This window comes from Acanthopagrus latus, chromosome 20 (assembly GCF_904848185.1).
Source record: "Acanthopagrus latus isolate v.2019 chromosome 20, fAcaLat1.1, whole genome shotgun sequence".
NCBI classification, from domain to species: domain Eukaryota; kingdom Metazoa; phylum Chordata; class Actinopteri; order Spariformes; family Sparidae; genus Acanthopagrus; species Acanthopagrus latus.
In genome coordinates, this window is record NC_051058.1 from 23803901 (window position 1) to 23818333 (window position 14433).

The 14433-nt window shown below is 46.9% G+C and overlaps 2 protein-coding genes and 1 long non-coding RNA gene across 10 annotated transcripts; 2 read left to right on the forward strand and 1 right to left on the reverse strand.

Annotated features, from left to right (window-relative positions):
* Positions 1-167: 167 nt before the first annotated feature.
* On the forward strand, positions 168-8299 carry LOC119009288 (TATA-box-binding protein-like). Of its 8 annotated transcripts, none has more exons than XM_037080382.1 (11): positions 168-293; positions 3651-3832; positions 4123-4249; positions 4608-4640; positions 4725-4869; positions 4951-5089; positions 5254-5344; positions 6002-6093; positions 6173-6331; positions 6700-6791; positions 7412-8139. In XM_037080382.1, the coding sequence occupies exons 3-11, from the start codon at positions 4181-4183 to the stop codon at positions 7966-7968; spliced, it is 1377 nt and encodes a 458-aa protein (XP_036936277.1). In that variant the 5' UTR covers positions 168-293; positions 3651-3832; positions 4123-4180; the 3' UTR covers positions 7969-8139. The 8 variants fall into 8 exon arrangements, with proteins under 8 accessions (XP_036936277.1, XP_036936279.1, XP_036936280.1 ...); XM_037080386.1 differs by lacking the exons at positions 168-293; positions 3651-3832 and adding an exon at positions 3151-3612 and having other exon boundaries at positions 7412-7488; positions 7573-8137; XM_037080384.1 differs by lacking the exons at positions 168-293; positions 3651-3832 and adding an exon at positions 3148-3612 and having other exon boundaries at positions 4746-4869.
* Positions 8300-8340: 41 nt separating this feature from the next.
* On the reverse strand, positions 8341-10668 carry LOC119009287 (nuclear factor 7, brain-like). Its single transcript, XM_037080380.1, has 2 exons — positions 10368-10668; positions 8341-10269 (listed from the first exon to the last, which is right to left on the reverse strand). Exon 2 carries the CDS (start codon positions 10254-10256, stop codon positions 8868-8870), a length of 1389 nt encoding a protein of 462 aa, XP_036936275.1. The 5' UTR covers positions 10257-10269; positions 10368-10668; the 3' UTR covers positions 8341-8867.
* A 654-nt stretch (positions 10669-11322) lies between these two features.
* On the forward strand, positions 11323-14157 carry LOC119010059. The gene is made up of 2 exons (XR_005071880.1): positions 11323-11837; positions 13045-14157. It is a non-coding gene; the product is annotated as an uncharacterized LOC119010059 (long non-coding RNA).
* The last annotated feature ends 276 nt before the right edge of the window (positions 14158-14433 follow it).

Below are 14433 nucleotides of genomic sequence, written 5' to 3' on the forward strand. Positions count from 1 at the left end.
ATGTGAAGGAAATGAGGGTGGATAGGAAGGAAAATAAGGAAGAGGGAAGGAACAAATAGGGGACAGGCAGCAAGGAAACAAGGTGAGGACTTGAGGAAGATAAATAGAAAGTGAACAAAAGGAGGGGAGTGCAGGAGGAAGGAGACGAAGGAAGGAAGGTAGGAAGGAAGGATGCCAAAATTAGATTCAGATGGAATCAAAGACAGACTGGAGGAAGGACAAACAGGAAGTTAAAGACAGGAGCTGTACAGAGAAGACTCAGGACAAAGGAAGTGAAGAGTGAGACACAGAGGGTGAGACACAGAGAGTGAGACACAGAGTGAGACACAGAGGGTGAGACACAGAGAGTGAGACACAGAGTAAGACACAGAGTGAGACACAGAGGGTGAGACACAGAGAGTGAGACACAGAGTAAGACACAGAGAGTGAGACACAGAGGGTGAGACACAGACAGTGAGAGACAGAGTGAGACACAGACAGTGAGACACAGACAGTGAGACACAGAGTGAGACACAGAGTGAGACACAGAGGGTGAGACACAGACAGTGAGACACAGACAGTGAGACACAGAGTGAGACACAGAGGGTGAGACACAGACAGTGAGACACAGAGGGTGAGACACAGAGTGAGACAGAGGGTGAGACGCAGAGAGTGAGACACAGACAGTGAGACACAGAGTGAGACACAGAGAGTGAGACACAGACAGTGAGACACAGAGTGAGACAGAGGGTGAGACGCAGAGAGTGAGACACAGACAGTGAGACACAGAGTAAGACACAGAGAGTGAGACACAGAGGGTGAGACACAGACAGTGAGAGACAGAGTGAGACACAGAGTGAGACACAGAGAGTAAGACACAGACAGTGAGACACAGAGTGAGACACAGAGGGTGAGACACAGACAGTGAAACTCAGAGTGTGAGACACAGAGTGTGAGACACAGACAGTGAGACACAGAGTGAGACACAGAGTGTGAGACACAGACAGTGAGACACAGAGTGAGACACAGACAGTGAGACACAGAGTGTGAGACACAGACAGTGAGACACAGAGTGAGACACAGAGTAAGACACAGACAGTGAGACACAGAGTGAGACACAGAGTGAGACACAGAGTGAGACAGAGGGTGAGACGCAGAGAGTGAGACACAGAGTAAGACACAGAGAGTGAGACACAGAGAGTGAGACACAGACAGTGAGACACAGAGTGAGACAGAGGGTGAGACGCAGAGAGTGAGACACAGAGTAAGACACAGAGAGTGAGACACAGAGGGTGAGACACAGACAGTGAGACACAGAGTGAGACACAGAGAGTGAGACACAGAGTGTGAGACACAGACAGTGAGACACAGAGAGTGAGACACAGAGTAAGACACAGAGAGTGAGACACAGACAGTGAGACACAGAGTGAGACACAGAGAGTGAGACACAGAGTGTGAGACACAGACAGTGAGACACAGAGAGTGAGACACAGAGTAAGACACAGAGAGTGAGACACAGAGGGTGAGACACAGACAGTGAGAGACAGAGTGAGACACAGACAGTGAGACACAGAGTGAGACACAGAGTGTGAGACACAGAGAGTGAGACACAGACAGTGAGAGACAGAGTGAGACACAGACAGTGAGACACAGAGTGAGACACAGAGAGTAAGACACAGACAGTGAGACACAGAGTGAGACACAGACAGTGAGACACAGAGTGAGACACAGAGGGTGAGACACAGACAGTGAAACTCAGAGTGTGAGACACAGAGTGTGAGACACAGACAGTGAGACACAGAGTGAGACACAGAGTGTGAGACACAGACAGTGAGACACAGAGTGAGACACAGACAGTGAGACACAGAGTGTGAGACACAGACAGTGAGACACAGAGTAAGACACAGAGGGTGAGACACAGAGTGAGACACAGACAGTGAGACACAGAGTGAGACACAGAGGGTGAGAGTAAGACACAGAGAGTGAGACACAGAGGGTGAGACACAGACAGTGAGACACAGACAGTGAGACACAGACAGTGAGAGACAGAGTGAGACACAGACAGTGAGACACAGACAGTGAGACACAGAGTGAGACACAGAGGATGAGACACAGAGTGAAACACAGAGTGAGACACAGACAGTGAGACACAGAGTGTGAGACACAGAGTGAGACACAGAGTGAGACACAGACAGTGAGACACAGAGTGAGACACAGAGTGAGACAGAGGGTGAGACGCACAGAGTGAGACACAGACAGTGAGACACAGAGAGTGAGACACAGAGTAAGACACAGAGAGTGAGACACAGAGGGTGAGACACAGACAGTGAGAGACAGAGTGAGACACAGAGTAAGACACAGACAGTGAGACACAGAGTGAGACACAGACAGTGAGACACAGAGTGAGACACAGAGGGTGAGAGTAAGACACAGAGAGTGAGACACAGAGGGTGAGACACAGACAGTGAGAGACAGAGTGAGACACAGACAGTGAGACACAGACAGTGAGACACAGACAGTGAGAGACAGAGTGAGACACAGACAGTGAGACACAGACAGTGAGACACAGAGTGAGACACAGACAGTGAGACACAGAGTGAGACACAGAGGATGAGACACAGAGTGAGACACAGAGTGAGACACAGACAGTGAGACACAGAGTGTGAGACACAGAGTGAGACACAGACAGTGAGACACAGAGTGAGACACAGAGTGAGACAGAGGGTGAGACGCACAGAGTGAGACACAGACAGTGAGACACAGAGAGTGAGACACAGAGTAAGACACAGAGAGTGAGACACAGAGGGTGAGACACAGACAGTGAGAGACAGACAGTGAGACACAGACAGTGAGACACAGAGTGTGAGACACAGACAGTGAGACACAGAGAGTGAGACACAGAGTAAGACACAGAGAGTGAGACACAGAGGGTGAGACACAGACAGTGAGAGACAGAGTGAGACACAGACAGTGAGACACAGACAGTGAGACACAGAGTGAGACACAGAGGGTGAGACACAGACAGTGAGACACAGAGTGAGACACAGAGTGAGACACAGACAGTGAGACACAGAGTGACACACAGAGAGTGAGACACAGAGTGAGACACAGAGGATGAGACACAGAGTGAGACACAGAGTGAGACACAGACAGTGAGACACAGACAGTGAGACACAGAGGGTGAGACAGCTGTGATGTTCCCTGAGAGCTCTGCAGGATAACATCAGTCGTCCATGTTGACATTGAGACGGACAGATAACTGCAGACAGGAAGCAGCTGTTGATGTTGGGAAGAAGCTGGCGGGCAGATTAAAGATGGAGGACAGACGAGACTCTGACATCTGACATGTAGTCCAGCAGAGGTAGTTACCACAGTGTGCAGTACTTGAGTAAATGTACTCACTTACTTTCCACCACTGTTTTTCTGACTCGCTCCATCAAGTTACCAGTCGCCTAGCAACAGAGTGCTCATGACATCACACATTTGAATGTAAGCACTCATGTAAACAGAGAGCAGTTCTGTCCACAGTCACACAAATGCTACAGTTTGATGTCAGTTTAAAAAGTTCAGGAAAGTTCTGCAGTCATGGCCGAGTCAGCGCCGGAGATGAGCTTTGATATTTTCATTGTTGAGGTGAGTACAGATGCTGCTGCTCCTCTCTGGGTCAACAGGTTAATGGGTCAGTTAACCCAAATCTCCAGACCATCCACACACCTGCCGACCGGTGCCGAAGCTTTGCTGCATCAACTGTTAGCACTTCCTGGTAGCAGTGAACCTGTGGACGTTCAGACGACTGTCACTGGATCGCTGTGGTACTGAGGACGAGGATGTTTCTCAGCAGCGCCGGCTCTGAGTAATTTGGTGCCCTATACATGTGCTATACATAAGACTAATATAGACTAATAATGAAACTGTGATGAGATTCATAGTAATACACTGTAACTGCACTTTAACGCTGATGTAAACTTGAACAAACATAAACTGTACCACAATAAACCAAAGGCTTCCAACCGGCCTGTTATAAAGAGAATGGAAAACTAACAGCATTTTAACTGACATACAAGCAGGAAAACAGCCAGCAGGTTAAAATAACACCTGAACAGGCCTGACGTTAACTTTCCAAATGTCCCTGATGAATTTAAGGTGGAGTAACATTACCCCCCGCGGATGATGGTGCCCCTGGCATTTGCCTATACTGCCTATGCCCAGGGCCGGCTCTGATTCTCAGGCAGGTTCTGCTCATGTGAGGAGACCTGATGTAAACCATCAGGTGTGTCCACACAGCTGTGATACACGACATCATGATGACTGGGTTTAACTTTTCAGGTGAACAGACCCTTTAAAAAAAACACACAGTAACTGAAAACATCTCCCAGATTTTCACTTTAAAACCCTGTTTAGTGATTTCCTCAAACAGCTGCTCTCCAACATATCATCTGCTGGGGACTACTTTCAGCGGTGGATTAACACACCTGGTGGTGTTGGAGACACGGATGACTCCACAGGATGATGCTCAGCTAGTTATTTCTCAGGGTGTGCTGACTCTTAAAGTCTAAAATATCACCCGACTGATTGTTGTATTGATCATGACTGATTTGCCGTAATCACTCAGTCGTGTCTCACTGCAGGACTCCTCCTCCTCAAAGACAGAGCAGAAGGAGGTGATGACAGAGCAGAAGGAGGTGAAGACAGAGCAGAAGGAGGTGAAGACAGAGCAGAAGGAGGTGAAGACAGAGCAGAAGGAGGTGAAGACAGAGCAGAAGGAGGTGAAGACAGAGCAGAAGGAGGTGAAGACAGAGCAGAAGGAGGTGAAGACAGAGCAGAAGGAGGTAAAGGAAGAGTTCTTCAGCGCACTGCCTGATGAGCTGCTCCTGTTTGAGGAGGACACAGGTATGACAGGTGCTGATCCACAAACTCTCTCCGAGCTGAAACATAAGCAGAATGAGAGCAGAACTGTTGTTGTGTTTCCAGGTGACAGCAGCAGTCTGAACTACAACTCCCAGAATGCCACAGCAGCAGCCCTAGGCGCTTCGTCCATGCCGGCGCAGGAAGCCTCTTCTGTCCCTCGGCCCACGTCAGCGATGCCTGAGACCGAGCGACCACAGATACTGTAGGCTGGATTCAGCAGCTGTTCTGGAGCTTTCAGTGCCGTCACGCTGTCTTCTTCAGCAGACGGCTGGAGAGACTCAACTACAGCTTCAGCCTCCCGTCTGAATCTGTAGTCCTCAGCATTGTACAGTCCAGTCCAGTGTTGTGTGTGTTGTGTGTCTGCAGGAACGTGATGTCCACCATGAATCTGGGCTGCTGTCTGGACCTGGACTTCATTGCTCACAGAGCGTGGAACGTAGAGTACAAACCAAACAAGGTACTGAAACCTGAAACAGGACCCAGAAAATGGACTCTGAATCTACTGATGAGGTTGTTAACTGCACGTTATAAAACCCTCTGGGAAGGAGGGAAGTAGTTTCACCTGCAGCGTCTGCTGATGTTCCTGCAACGTCACTTTCAGACTCTCTCCTCTGTGATGAAGACGATCAGCTGATTGGTTCCAGAGGACACTCTGAGTCAGACACTTTGGATGATTTTTTTTTTCAGAGATCCTTTGTAGATTTGTTCGTGAAGAGGGATCACTCTGGACAGATTTGAGAAATTGAGCCCTCCCCTTGTTACAAACTGAATTTCTGTTTTATGTAGTTTGTTGTTGAGTCAATTAGTCATTTCAAAATGTAAGTTGTCAGGATATAAAGCCTTATAACTTCTGTCCCTCAATAATGTGGCTGAAAGAATTTAGTCTTGACCTCAAAATCTAAAGTCCAATCAAATCAGAGGTCTGGAGAACTTAGAGTCATTTATCTCCTCACAGCCATAGTTCTAGCCCTGGGTTTCTTTAAAAACATAAATGTATTTTATCTCTGGATGTTTAGAGAACAAAAAGTACAGTCCAGGATGAAACAAACTACCGTCTAGAAATCAACCTGCAGAGCAGCCAGTTGTTCCTCAGTCTCTGCTTCCTGTGCTCCAGTTCTTCAAGGGGCTCGTCATGAGGATCCGTGAGCCGCGGACCACAGCAGTTGTCTACAAATCTGGGAAAATTATGTGTACAGGCACCAAGAGGTCTGTCTGGACTCATTTTCATTGACTGTGGTTCTGTTTTCTGGACTGTCAGTGAACCCTCTGCCTCTTCTTTGGGCAGTGTGCAGCAGGCGAGGCTGGGGGCCAGAAAGTGCGCCAGAAAAGTGCAGAAGCTGGGCTTCCCCGTCCGCCCTCTGAACTTTAAGATCCAGACTATGACGGCCAAATGGAAAATCTTCCCACTCCACCTGCAGCGGTTCAGCCAGCACCAGAACTGCAGGTCAGGAGGCTGCCGTCATCTTAGCCACCGACTACTGATGAGTCCTTGAGTGCTTAGCCCCAGGGAGGGCTAAGGGAGCTATTAGCCCCAGGCTAGGGGAGCTATTAGCCCCAGGCTAAGTAAACATTCACATTGGTTCATTCCAAAGCAGCCCTGCTGGAACAACCAGCACAGTCACCAGCAAGACGGTGACTGACTGACTTTGTCGGGTTATCAAAAATATAGAAGCACAACAACAAGCAAAGGAGTAGTGAGCGCTAACAAGCTAGTGACCAATCAAGCTAATTTGTGTTGACAGTTGTTAGGACTCAACATACTGCTGTGTACTGCAGGACACTGACTCAGCATGTGTGTTTCCAACTCCACAGTTATGATCCAGAGCTGTTTCCTGGCCTCATCTACGAAGTGTCGCCGGGCATCACTGCGACCATATTTTCATCTGGGAGCATTTGTTTGTCTGGTAATGAATCTGTTCACACGTCACAGTTTATGAACCGTGTGATGACATGAAGCTCCAGGGATCCAGTTATGTTGTTTCTTCAGGACGTCTAGAGATCCTTTGCGATGTTCTGGTAGTCACAGAAGAGGTTCTGGGCTCTTTAAGGGGTTCTAAAAGTTGTATAGTAACAAAGATGCGTACAGGACACAAATGTAGCACAATATACATGTAACTGTGGGAGATGTTCAGCTCAGCTTGTAGTGATCACTGTGAGCTCATTCTCTCAGTGTATCAGGAATACACAGACATCATCTGAAAAACAGCTGATTTTATTATAGCCTAATCAAGCTATAGCTATATACACACACACACATATGAATAATGGAACAAATTGAGATTTGATTCATACACATACAAGGTTTCAGGGCTACTGTACAAATGCACACAACAGTTGTATATATGTTGTTACATTTTGTTGATGGTCTGGAATGCTGTTAGAATAAAACTAATAATTATTGGTTCTCCACTTAAAATGACACAGAGAAGCATGTGACCTCTGTATGAAAACCCTCTGACCAGGCTGCTTCAGCTGGCAGAGAAGGAACCCTGACATGCTCAGTCACATTTTAACTCTGTGGCAGGTAGAGACACACCAGTCAGTCACACAGCACACATTGGATGTTATGTAACAATCACCTGCACATATCCAATAGTAGAGGTGGGTAAAAATATCGATCAATGCATTGCAACATATTTTTTCCTAATTCAATATCGATTCAGAAAATCCTATGAATCTATTCAGGCATGCAGCGGCCCGACCACCCGCTGTCCCTCGCCGGACGCCTCTCGGTCCCCGCCTCCAGCAGCTGGAAGCGTCTCACCTGCGACCTCGCTGGAGGGTCGGAGGCTGACACGCTGCAGAAACACCGTCGGAGCTGCGGAGGAGGGTAGCCGATGTCTGTCCGCTCTGTCACAGACTGTAAACTCCCAGCAGCCGGTCTCACCCTGGCCGCTGCACCGTGCGCCCGCGGGTAGCTCTCCTCCGGGGAGAGAGGGGGGTTCAGACAGGATGTGCGCGCATCTAAAATGTCCGGTAGTGCCGTCGCAGTGCTGGAAAGGTTCCGCACGCCAGAAAGTAGTGACAGCTGCGATGTGGTGGTTGCATGGGTGGTTGGGGTCAGGCCAGGGTGGCCAATAAGGTGGCCAGGATTCAGCGTCCCCTGCCACCCCACCCCTCCGCCATTGATGGTTCTAGGTGTACCCAGGTCCTCAGGCAGTTTGTACTTCAGATTTTTTCAGGGTTTTTTATTTGGATGAATCAGAATCACGTCTCATCTACATTAAACATCCTCTCTTCTGTCACTTTATCACAAGTTTTGTGTTTAATTTCAGGGGTGAAACAGGAAGCTCAGATCTACAAGGTGTTCGATACCATCTATCGGATCCTGACCTGCTTCAGGCGCTAGTGGAGACACACAGGAAGCTTCATCCAAAGACTGGTGCTCAGAAATAAACTGATATTTCTGTGATCCTGTGAAAAGTTTCTGTGAAATGACAAGTGGAGAAAAAGTGAGCTTAAGTATTTATTGATTAACAGACGGTCACAGAGCACAGATCATCAGATGTCACATTAAACCCAACAGAACCAGACCGAGTGCCTGACAGCAGGATTCATCTCATGTCAACAAACACAACAAACATTTTGATGATTTTTTGTGAAAACATTTTATACATTTAAACATTTCAGGATTTCAGAATTGAGTTAGTTGGATTTCAGTTCTGATCGTCACCTCAAACATGAAGTTCCTGATTATTTCTCTGGATCCATAAAGTTTCTGCTGCTCTTCACGGCTCCACACACACACACACAAGTCCAAATCATCAAGTGTGTCAATGACTCAGTGTTGATGAAAATGAACCAAACGTAACGATCAGAAATCATTTCACACATGAGAAATGTCAATGATGAACAAAAAGGAACAATTCAAACTGAATCATAGCAGAAAGAAAAAGAATCAAACAATAAGTGAATCATTAATAAAGACGCATTTGTGATAATGAGATATAACACCATGAATATAATGATCGTCTTCATCTCTACCTGCTCTGTTCCACCGTCACACACACCTTCACTGGTAACATCTTCACTTCAGCATCAGTGTTAATGACTGGAAACATCCTCTCAGTGAAAGTGTGTGTGAAGGTGTGCAGGTGTGTGTTAGTATCAGGATCAGAGAACGACAGATTTCCTCTGGTCCAGTCCAGATTCACTCTGATCCTCTGGAGCTTCTTCTGCACGACGAGAACAGTGAGTGGAGCTGATGGTGACCATGCTGAGTATTCACCTTCATTTAAGCCTATCATCCAGAATCCAGACTGTATGAGTCTCTTCCTCTGGACAGACTCTGCTAACACACCCAGCAGCCAGTCTGTACTGTCTCCGACCTCGACGTCCCAGCTGTGAGTCCCTGAGTTAAAGCCCTCAGATCCCAGGACAGAGAACACATGATCAAACCTCTCTGGATTATCAGGAAGCTTCTGTCTCTGTCCTCGTCTCACACTGCTCAGATCTTCAGACAGGATGAGTACTGGATGAGCAGTGTTTGGGTCCAGAACCACAGGAGTGTAGGAGACCATGTCCTTCATCTTGTTCCAGATGTTGAAGCTCAGGTTGCCCAGGTGTTTGGCCTGGTCTATCAGAGCTCCTGAGGGCAGCTGTGGATCCTCCAGCAGGGGGCGCTGCTGGACTCTTTCCACTGCAGCCTTGTAGTTGTGCAGGAATGAGACGTCTTCAGCTCTCAGCTGCTCCTCTGTGGCTCTGACTGTGTGTGAAAGAGCTGCTATCTCTCTGCTCAGAGCCTCCATCTTCTCCTTCATCATCTGACTCTTCTGCTCCTCTTCCTCCCTCAGTGCAGCCATCCTGGCCTCCTCTTCCTCTGCTAGAAACTGGTGCAGCTTCTTAAACTGATCCTTAATCTGCCTCTCTGTGTGTCGGGCCTGGACCTTCATGTGTTCTGCTGTCTGATCAAACTTCACTTTAACTTCTTCAAAAACCTGTAACTCCTTCTTTAATGACTCCAGAGTTTCCTGAAGTTTCTTCTTGTGTTGTCGTGCAGCTTCATCGATGGGTCTGAATCTGTGGTTGGTGTGTTGTTCTGAGTCTCTGCAGACGAGACACACCGGCTGCTGATGGTCCAGACAGAAGAGTTGGAGTTCCTCAGAGTGCCGACAGCAGAGATCCTCTGAAGCTCTCTGATCTCTGTCCTGTAAGAACGACTCACACAGGTTCTTTAACGCCCGGTTTAAAGGTGGTTCTGTTGTTGAAGATATCTTCTTACAAACTGGACACATATTTAATCGTTTCTCTCTCCACCAGCTCTGCAGACAGTCTTTACAGAAGCTGTGGACACATGACAGGATGACAGGATCTTTAAAGATGTCGAGGCAGATCGGACAGCAGAGATCCTCCTCTGATCTGGAAGCCATTTTGTCTCTGACGCTGAAAACACAGCAGACACAAAGTCCAGTCAGTCTCGGCTCCCCTCCCTCCTCAACTAACATCACTGAACTCTGAGTTCAGTTTTTAGTGAAACTCACATTGTGTCGGCAGGTCGAAGCAGCAGCTTCGTAGTTTCTCTCTCTGGTAGCTGAACTTGGAGGACGTCGTCAGTCTGACGGTGAACTGAATCAGTCTGTGACAAACTGTTTCCTGCTTCGTCTCAGGTGACTCACAGGTGTTTCATTACTTTATGATCTTCAGAGAGTCTTTGGCTCCGCCCCTCAGCAGCAGCTGAACCCGGAGGACGCTCAGAACCAGATGGTCCAGAGTCCAACATCCCTCCCTGACAGCCTCATGACTCCTCCTCCTCCTCCTGCTCCTCCTCCTCCTCCTGCTCCTCCTCCTCCTCCTCCTCCTGCTCCTCCTCCTCCTCCTGCTCCTCCTCCTCCTCCTCCTCCTGCTCCTCCTCCACCACCACCTCCTTCTCCTCTTCCTCCTCCTGCTGCTCCTCCTCCTCCTCCTGTTCCTCCTCTTCCTCCTCCTGCTCCTCCTCCTCCTCCTCCTGCTCCTCCTCCTGAATAATATGAGTGGATTTCAGAGCTGGTTTCTTTATATCACACTTTACAAAGTAGAAAGAATTAAAGGTGAGGCAGGTGAAACTTCTGATTCCTCTGAGAAGACACCAAACCAGAGACGTGTTCGTCTGTCTCAGTCATGTCTGTGTCTCAGACCAGGCTTATTGTTTCATACGCATCAGTTTTTGAGTTACTCATCAATATGAACAGCCTTCTTTAAAACAAGTATTCAGTAGGAAGCAGAAAGGAATCAGTAGGAATATATTTAAATAAAAAAGAACTGAAGACAGGTGCTCAGTGTAGTTTTGAATCAAACGAACAGGAGGACAGAGTGCATGTGTTGGGGACTATTTTCAGCGGCGGATGAATCCACATTCAGAGGGAAACGTCCACATCATCTGTAATAACATCATAGCTCAACAAGAGTCAATGTGGTCGTGTAAACCGCAGGAGGCAACAGAGTGGAGCTCATTTAGATTCAACCTTTAGATTCAAAGTTAGATTCAAACGAAGATGAGTAAAAACTGTCTGCTGAAGTTAGCTTAGCATGCTAACTGATACAGGTCATGGTGGTAACCCAGCAACAGCTTCAGCTGGTGATCGTTGGATCTTCTGTCGTCGTGTTGAGCGACAAGTCAGACCGACGACTGCTGAGAGCTTCAGTGACACAGCAGCTCGATGATGATGATGATGATGACGATGACGACGACGATGTTTATTGATGAGTTTGTTTTGATTTAAAGTTAAAGACAGTATAATTGTGCGGTGCAGTAACCAGGTGAATACTTTAGTGATATTCTGCAGGGGGTCACTCTGAGGTAAACTAAGACTCGGTGTCCAGCAGATCTGCAGAACTTCCATCATAGTTGTTTGAAGCGCGGCGGAGACGGGAGGGCAGCGAGCGATGATGAGCCAAGTCAGCTGACAGAAAATAACCAGCGACAGAAAGAACTGGATGCAGCTTTCAACCCTAAAGTTGTGCGACACAGATCAGTTTGTACATTTTTAATGTTGTTCTCACTTTCTGTGTTATTTTCTGCTGTTGGTCACATCTTCACTGCAGTTTGAAGCTAGTTTGTCAAACATCTACATGTGTTTTTTTGTGCTTGTTTCAGTGCAATTCTTCTGTGTCTGTTAGCATCTGACTCGCTCAGCTGAGGGTTTGAAAGTGTTCAGCTCAGCCAGAACTCACAGGGGTTTAACAGGCAGCTGATTGAACCTGATGGCTCCGTCAGAACCAGCACAGGTTCTGCAGGACAGCTGCCCAACAGCAGCTGGATCTGGTGTCTGATCAGCCAGCTAGCTTAAATCAGCCACACCGCCGGTTTAAGCTAGCTGAGAAGACACAGACAGGTGGTAACCTAGCAACAGCAGCAGTTAGTGGCTGTGAGACGGAGACTCAGTTTTTACTGCTGAGTAACTTTAAAGCGTCTGAAAACTCGTCTCACAGCCTGAAACGTTTACACTGGTCGCATGTGACAAAGTATATTACTCAAGTACTTGTAATGAGTAATACTGAGGTACTTATACTGTACTCTGTGTAAAGCTGCTCTGCTGTCAGCGTTTCTTCCTGTCTAACAGAGAAATGGGCGTGGCTAACAGTCGTACGTAACTATCACCATGTGGTCAAACTGCCGTCTGAACTGGACTTTTACTGCCACCAGGCAACTTGTGTGCTGAACTTTGTCTCTGCTCCGGTCGCTGACACTGCACCGCTCTCTTCTTCTCTTGCTGGAGGATGACGGATGACTCCCACATTCTCCTGCAGTCTGATGTGACCAGATTTCTGAAATTAAATCTGGGGACACTTTCAGTTTAGCGCTCAATATATCATTAAAATATCCAGTGTTATAATCTAAGACATCAAAAGGGGTCGGTTCTGGTTTCATGTAGTTTCACCAGGTAGTTTTTGTGCTGGATGTTGGTGCGGCTGCAGGTATGAAAATCAGAAGTACTCATGCAGTAAACTGTTCAGTCAAAATGATGCAGCCAGTCATTTAACTTGGATGAGCGGTTGAAGGCAAATAATGTCAATTTTGAAACAAACTCTTTCAAAGACTACCTCACTACTCGTCTCTTCTTGAACACGTTCTTATTCTGTATCCTTATATCTGCTGTGGAAACTTCATCTTTCACATCATGAATTAGTTGTTTGTAATTTTCTCTTTGATAGTTGTTTTATACGGTTTGTTCCCTGCAGATGTCGTGCAGCTGTTGGTGATTAAAGGCCCCAGTCTGGACCAGGAGGACTCAGAGTCCCTTCATATAAAAGAGGAACAGGAGGAGGTCTGGACCAATCAGGAGCGAGAGCAGCGTATTGTCTATAGGAGGCTGGTGTGACTGCTGTTCCCATGAAGAGTGAAGAGGATGGAGAGGAACCTCATTCTTCACCGTTTCATCAAAGGTGAACTGGACAACAGAGAGGCAGAGCCTCCAGTCGGCAGCTATGTGACAGAGATGAAAGCAGAAACTGATGGAGTGGACTGTAGAGGACCACGGCCAGCCAGGAACCAAGATCCAGGTCATCCCCCACAAGCAAATACTGTTGACAAGGCTTCAGACTCTGAGACCGATTTCACTTACGAAGACTGGCAAGAACCTTTGTCAGAATCTGGAACTGAAGCTGAAGACGAGGACAATGACTGGGAAGAAACCAGGACTCCTGAGTCAGGTGTCAGTGATCTGAGGCAAAGACAAAACCAGAAGACCAGTCTGATGACAGAGGAGCAAGTCCAGAAAGGACGAAAAACATTTGGTTGTGACGTGTGTGGGAAAAGATTCACAACACAGGGAAGTCTGAAGGTACACATGAGAGTCCACACAGGAGAGAAACCATTTGGTTGTGATGTCTGTGGGAAAAGATTTAGTCAAAAACCGAATCTAAATAGGCACCTCAGCATCCACACCGGAGAGAAACCATTTGGTTGTGATGTCTGTGGGAAAAGACTTAGTCAAAAACAACATCTGAAGACGCACATGAGAGTCCACACAGGAGAGAAACCATTTGGTTGTGATGTCTGTGGGAAAAGATTTAGTCAAAAACCGAATCTAAAGAGACACCTCAGCATCCACACAGGAGAGAAACCATTTGGTTTTGATGACTGTGGAAAAATATTTTTTTAGAAATTAACTTTGAAGACAGACACAAAAAAATTACGACATTTTAATGAAAAGTTTTGATGATGAAAAATTGCATTAGTTTGTTAGAACCACGGCACGTTCAGTTGTCGTTTATCGTTTCATCATAACTTCTTCTTTTCTTTCTCTTTTGTGTATTTTAAAATGTGTGATTAAATCTTTTCTTGGCTGTTTAGTTTGTCGTTGTGTATTTTGGCACTGAATTGTCTAAAAAGGTTAATTAAAGCTCAGAAAGTACTAAAATTCAAGATCAAGATTCAGGATTCAAGACTTTTTGTTTTCTGAGGATTTTTTTTCTTTTTTTTTGAGACGTGTGTTGAGAAGATCCTGTATCTCATCAAAATGTTATCAGGCCCAGCAGCTTTACTCATATTCATCCTCAGCAGGATTCTTCTCATACCTGCTATGGAGACTGACGGTGGCCTGTCCTCTGGAGCTGGTGATGTTTTAG